The sequence below is a fragment of the Alligator sinensis genome, unplaced genomic scaffold (genome assembly GCF_000455745.1).
Source record: "Alligator sinensis unplaced genomic scaffold, ASM45574v1 scaffold928_1, whole genome shotgun sequence".
NCBI lineage: Eukaryota > Metazoa > Chordata > Crocodylia > Alligatoridae > Alligator > Alligator sinensis.
In genome coordinates, this window is record NW_005842229.1 from 484,939 (window position 1) to 492,092 (window position 7,154).

Below are 7,154 nucleotides of genomic sequence, written 5' to 3' on the forward strand. Positions count from 1 at the left end.
AACAGGTGGGGGAGGGGTGGTCTTGATTGGCACCAAAGCAGCATGGCTCTACTCCTAGAAGTGACACAGAACTTGGCTACCTTTGTACCATGTTTATCATAAGAGCTTCTGAATCAGGCTTCCTCATTTTAAAAATAAAGAGCTCCTCTCTGCATCCTAATTGAAAGTACTCCAAACTTGCCCACTTTCAAGCCTAGTTGTTTCCACCTCTCAAAGAACTAGTATAAGCAAGTCGTAGGCCAAGACAGGCTCAGTTCCACCTGTTCAATCCAAATTCTTGGAATTTGGCCCTGATACACAAGGCCACAAAAATCAAAAGTTACATACATGAGTGTAAAGGGATTTATGTTAAGCAAACAACCCTGGTTGCATACAAGATGGAAGAGAACCCACTCTTCATGCAATCCTAGTTTGGTTGACTCTACAGATGCTAACACAAATAAACAAAAAAACATTTTGTCACTCAAGTCATCAGACACAGCATAGATTAGCACAGCAGATGGACTTGTTGCAACCTGCTGGGTAAAATATGGCACCTTCACTATATACTACCCCTTTTCAAAGGTAGTTTTGAAAACTTTCAGAAGAACAAGGTGTTTATTTGTCACTGTTAGTGGCTTGTGTTCCTGCATTTGCATAGAGTGGTAGCACTGAAGCAACTTTTAAAAGGTGAAAGACATTTATTGAGAAATGGTAAGAAAAATAAGGTATTTTTCCCATCTTCTAAACTTACATTAAATCAACACTAAGAATGAAAGGACATGGGCTTATGTTGGGTTTTTAGACCTGCGCCACAAAAAAGAGGTTTGTGACAAGACTGACATAGCGGGTCAGGTGCACCCATCTGGGAGATCACTCACCTGGAATAGCTGTTAGCTTGCTGTGATCTTGATACGTTTATGTTGTTGAGTTCAGGTACATTCAAGCTGGTGGACTGGTGTTTACTATGACAGTAAGACTGATGTGCTTTGTTTGATATTACTCCATTACTGCAACTACTTTCATAACCTAGAATAATATTTTAGTAATTTGAGTTGGGTACAAGCTGTGAGTTTACATACACGGCACTGAAACAAACATAAAACTGATTTGGTCAAATAAAGGGAATATGTGACTCATCAACTAATTCCACATACCAAGCTTCCATTCATCAGCAGGGACCCTGGTTTTCTGTTTAAGATAGCACATTCTCTGACTAAAAATTCAAAATCCAGGATTAAAATGAAAGGCCACTCTACATATATAGGTATCAAGTGAACACAATGTTTTGTTGCTATACTTACAGTTTTAAAGCAATTTGGAAGCCTACCAGTGCCTCAATCACTATAAAATAAATTCTAAATACCTATATACTCACTCCCCCAGGGTCTCTGCAGCCCAGCAGGCGCAACCCAGACTGGCAGGGAACAGCGAAGCTGCTCAGCGCTGTGAGCTCCATGTTGTCCTGGTGACGCACCTCCTGCGTGCAGGGCTGAAGTGAGAGCAGCAGCGCGGGGCTGTGCCCCTCAGAGCAGTGGCACACACAGGGGGCACACTGCCAGGGCAGCAGGGGGCTTGCAGCAGCAAGGAGATCCCTACGTGGCCCCGCTGTTCCCTACTGCGCAGGGTTGTGCTCACCAGGCTGCAGGGGCCCCGGGGAATGGAAGCAGGGCAGAAGCCCAAGCCTGCAGCTTGTACCTGCCCTGCATACAGATCTGGGGGGGTGTGGGCCTCCCCTACCCCCCTGCCCCGGCAGTGCATGTGGTGGTGGGGAGCCGCACTGCCCAAGCCTGCAGAAGGGAGGAGTGGAGGCAGGGGCCTGCGGATCTGGGTCTGTAGCCCTGGCAGCTGGGGACCCCCTCCGGCAGGGCTGGCCTTTAATTTTAATCATGGATTTTGGGTTTTATTAGAGAATTTGCAATTTTTAATCAAGGAAAACCAGGATCCCTGGTAATCAGTATGTGAAAGGGCTCCTAGGCTTCTGTTTTAGTAATTACTTAAAATTGAATGGAAGATTTCAAGGGCTCAACTTTCCTTAACTTTTTGTAAGACAGCCTAGTCACCATCTAAAGCAGAGGTGTCAAATTAGTTGGGCTCTGTAGGCTGCATTCAGACTATAGGGCTTCCCATGTGTCAGAAGACCCATGAGTGGCAACAGTGAAATTAATTCCAATGGCTGCTGGAGCTACTGTTTTAGCGCAACCTGGAAACCACTGCCACTTGCTCCGCCTTTCTCCTAACACAGATTTTAGGGCACCTATACATGTGCAGTGAGGCTGCTCCAACGTGCTGGCAGACTATTAATCAAGACTGATGGAGCATGGTAATTACCACACTCCAGCAGATTCCAGCATCATGTATATCAGCATCCCCGCACTGAAAAATGATGGCAGGGGCACTTTAACTAAAGCTCGTTCGACACGCTTCAGTTATAATGCCCCCTGCCACCATTTTTCAGCATGGGGACACTGATACAAGTGATGCTCCAGGTGCTCTAATTAAAGCACCCCCCTCCTCCCCCCACACCACTTCCAGAGCACCTGTATAAATATGACTTGTTACCAGGGGTGACTAAACCCCACTGATTTCAGATGAGGCGGGGGGGGGAAGGAGGGAAGACAAGCAGCTTTAACTACTCAAATTCCAGGGCTATCCTGAAACAGTGACTCCAGCAGCCTCTGGGATTAACACCACCACTGCAGGGGCTCCAACAGACGTGAAGATGAGCAGCACAGGCTGATTCCAGCCTCTGGAGGTGGATGGTCCAACCCACAAGAAGCCTCATGGGCTGAAATGTTTGACAACCATGACTGAAAGAGCTGAATGTAGCATGAAGTTTGATTGTCAGCGTACAGAAGTCCATTTACTTCACCCAGCCTGGACACCAGGCTCCTGGCACATCCTATGCATACAGTGCTACTTCCTACCTTAACTAAGCTTTATACACTTGTGTACTCATCCCTATTGTGAATGAGCCACTCAGGAAACAGAGGAAGCCAGGCATGTCACGAGAACATATGGAATGGTTCAGGGGGAGAATGGTTCCTGTCAGTGAGGAAGCCATGCCAGATTTGATTCGCAGCAAAGTCCCATTTGAAGTCATCTCCCAGTGGTCCGCTATTTACTATAAGCTAGAAACTACTCTAATCCTAAAAGGACTTCCCAAACTACTTAGGGTAATCTTCAAGTGACATACACTAAGGGATTAGGCAGTTTCTAAAGCCTAAATCTTGCTTTCACGTGAGGATTACATTTCTATGCTCCATTTCAAGTTGGCAAGCAAATCAAGAACATTCAACTGAGCAATACCGACTAGACTGTAGACTATTAAGGACTCAAGTATTCTAAATTAAAAGGAAATTGTTAACAGGCAAATATGACATTTACATGACCCCTCTGATCACATTCAAAATTGAAGAAAATTCAATACAATGTAGGCCCCCTACTGACTCACCTGAAAAGTGTGTGCTGCTTCCTTTGCTGGTTGCTAAACTGTGAATATTCATTCCATGGCTGGGGCTCATGCTAGGGCTACTAAATGATCGAGGGCTTACAGGGTAACTGTCTTGAGACTTTGGACTGTGGCCTCCCAGACACCGAACTTCACTGTCTGTACCATTTACCATTTCTATAAACTGGCGCACTCTGAACAATGAGACAGAAAAAAAGGTTCTTTAATGTAGACAATGAATTTCAATTTAATTCTATTTCCATTAATTCTTTTTTATACAAAAAAGTTTTCCTAACCAAAAGCTCTAAATATTAACAGTTCAGTCTAGAAGAAATGAGCTTTAAAAGTAGCCAGAATGTAAACTGCAAGAGGGCAAAACTCATTTGCAAGGAGAATGCAGAAGAGCAGGAATTTTACTGGGGGGAGAGGAGAGGGGTGGAGGGGGAAGAATCAGAGATAAGATTTTCCATTTAAATTTTATTGCAATTTATGGGTTTTTCCTCCATTGCTTGGGTTTGCAATGTCTCCTCAGAAGCTTAGCATTTGTCTCAAAAGTAAATGAGATAAAAGGCCCAAATATCTGAAAACAGCAGATATAACATGGCATTAGATAGTCACACTGGTACACAGTTATAAAGTTAAAACACCCAAAGTCAGCTACAAAGCATCCTTTTGGAAGGCTTGGTGGCTAATGATTTAATTATTATATACTTTGGAGCTACTTTTTATAGCTTTAAATGTAGAGAGTTTTTCCTCCATTGCTGTTTGTTCCATTTTACTACAGCTGACTTCAACAATTTAGAAAGACTATCCAATGGAGTATTTAACTGGAGTGTTCCTGACAGTAAGTCTATAGCAAAGTTTCCACATAATTGTTGTCAAACTTACTCTAAATTGTCCAGATTTCATGCAACACTACAGCACAACAGGTTGTAAATTCTACAGTAACTTAGGATACATTTAAATAAGTTATTGAATTAGAGTCAAAGACATTTCTATTTGTTTTTTTTTAATTTAATAACAAATAGGGACCTACTGAATTCATGGCAGAAGTGGGGTGCGCTATGGCTCCTTTAGTCTTGCAGGTTCCCCCATGCCTCCCCCACCACCAATTGGTGGAAGGGGGCCCTGCTTATGACTCATTCCTGATCAGTGGGGAGGCAAAAATGGTGGTTTTAAACATGGCACCGTTTTTGCCTCCTGCCAATGATTGGCTGAGGGGTCCTGGACAGCCCTGTTGTTTGCTGCTAACTGGTGGGGAGACAAAAACAGTGACATAGTTTTAGTTTCCCTGCTGATCAGGAGGGAGTGGCAGGGTCCTGGGCTAATCAGCAGCAAAGGAGGGGAGTGCACACAGAGGAACATGCAAAATTAAAGCAGCCACCACACATTCTACTTCCACCGTGAATTCAGTAGGTCCCTAATAATAAATCTGGAACTTCTGCCACATTGGTGGGCTGTTTCTCAAAAATATATTTTGCTGCTTGCAACCCCAAGAGAAAAACAAAAATTCCCAAAGCAGAGCTCTTTCAGGTTCTCTAGAAACAATACAGCATTAATTTATAATCTAGTTTCTTTTTAGGCCTCTTTTGGACACGGTAAATGATTAACTTCAAAACTTAGATTGTGGAGGATAACTTTACAGCAAGACGTAACACTGTTGTAGAATATACAGAATGTTGGTGACAAGCTACATATTCAAATATGTAGCAGATAAAGCTGCAAAAAGTGAAATAATACCATTTCTAAAAATGCTGCTTATTTTGTTTAAATATGGGTTTCTGGAAGATATGTATGAATAATGACAATTTCTCATGACACTTAGCTATAGACAAATATCTTTATAAAGTTTGAAGACTTACTTCAATGCAAATAAGAGATTAGGATTTCTTTCTAATAAACTTGGATACAACTGCTGTGTTGTTTCAATGGCTTCTCCCATCCTTCCTGCTAAAACCAATTTCTGAATTCCTGTTCATCAAAAAAAACCACACACACAGTCAGCTTAGTTTCATTTAAGAATTAATACACAAAAACATTAAAGATACCAGCAGCATGACCCAGTAGGATTTTTATCAAAAGAAACAGATCAGATTTCCTTAGAAGTTTTCCCCTCAATCAAGCTGCACTTATTCCAAGCATGTCAATATGAGTATTTATGAAACATGCATATTTCTTATGGTCAGCTGCCTCACAAACAGTGAACTGCTTTGCAATGAAAATAGCTCATTTAGAGCAAGATTAGAATATAAAACATTATACTTTAAATTATATTCCATAGCTATATCTTTACAGAAGAAAACACAAGCTACATTCAGTTCAGCAAGGGTGTAATTCTTCCCAAAACAGTCAAGTGCTAGCTAACCCAGAGCTTTTACCTACTGAGAATGGACTTAATACATTTAGCTGAATTTTACCTAGTCAAACTATAACCTTAAGCTCCTGCCCAGGCTTCAACACAACCAACTAAAAAAAACCTGAGCTACTGTATTTACTCAAATACAAGAGATCACCCTGAATTTAAGTTATAACCCTCAATAATTAGTTTCTATATATGGACACTTTATAAACTTGTTATAAATTTTCAAGGTATAGAACCTATCATTGGAGTATGGTCTTAAATCCACCCCACTACTGCTACAGCAGGGAAAAGAGTGGCTGGGGAGGGCAGGCAGCCCCATTACTGTTTGCCCTCTCACTTCTTCCCCCTGCAGCCTTCCTGCCCAGTACCACCTGCACCCGCTCCAGTCTCTGCCTCTTCTCCCCCTGCTTCCCATAATCTCTGCTTCTTCCCCCCACCCCTACAGTCAGACACTGCTCAGGCTCTGTTCCCTGCTGGGTCATGGAGCACAGCCCTTGCTGGGCCATGCACCAGCAGCAGCACTCCTCATTGGCCAGGCAGGAGACAGAGTTTCCTTGTACTCCATGCCTGGGAAGGAATCCAGCCTGAGCCAGAGCTGCGCTGCGCCTGACAGTAAGGAGGGGTGCAGAGGGGGAAGAAGCTGCAGATGGCAAGCAGCAGTGGGATCGGGAGGTGGCCTTGAGTATGGACTCTGGTCCTAGCCCAGACTGCGAGCCAGAGTCAGAACTGCAGCAGACACCTGCTCCCCCCACCCCCAAAGCTTTCTATGTGAATTTCAGATGAGGGGCTGATTAGGGGAGATAACATCTCATCTGAGATTCAAGTAAATATGGTAATAGTATTGACCCGTCTCCAATTCTTGGCCTCAGACTGCATCTAAACCAGTAGATATTTTAGATCAGGCTTGGCTACTCAGCCCCTTTTCTTACTTGGGAGAAAATTTCAAGGTACGAGTAGACTACAGTTTGTGGTCCTAGTCTTAATTGGGCAATTATAAATTAACTCAGGTTTACTAAAGCTGCTGTAAAAACTAGTCTAGATGCACCAGAAGTGTTTATTCCAGGGCAAGCTACAAATTGTATCCTTCTACTGGGTCCACATCACTGCTAGGGAGTTGGGCTTGAGTCATGCTCTGTGCCCCAGGCTGCAGCAGGGATACAGCCTACTAGCATGCAGCAAAGGCTGGGCAGAGAGGTGGGGTATTTCAGACATACAGGAGATGAGAGGAAGGAGGGGCAGGGGGAATTGGGACAGCTTGAGGCTGCGGAGGGTGGGGGAGACCAGCACAAAGTGTTGGGGGCAGGAGCAACCTAGCTGCCTGCCCCCCCAGTATTGTCCACACGCTGTCTCCCACCACCTGTC

At 43.7% G+C, this 7,154-nt stretch overlaps 1 protein-coding gene across 3 annotated transcripts in view; it reads right to left on the reverse strand.

Annotated features, from left to right (window-relative positions):
* The window catches only part of RANBP9 (RAN binding protein 9), a 75,480-nt gene that overhangs the window by 8,095 nt on the left and 60,231 nt on the right, over positions 1-7,154 (reverse strand). For all 3 annotated transcript variants that reach the window (XM_025208441.1, XM_006027248.3, XM_025208442.1), the window contains exons 9-11: positions 5,293-5,401; positions 3,434-3,624; positions 861-1,008 (exon numbers count right to left, since the gene is read on the reverse strand). In XM_025208441.1, the coding sequence (XP_025064226.1) occupies positions 861-1,008; positions 3,434-3,624; positions 5,293-5,401 (448 nt within the window). The remainder of the gene's footprint in view (positions 1-860; positions 1,009-3,433; positions 3,625-5,292; positions 5,402-7,154) is intronic.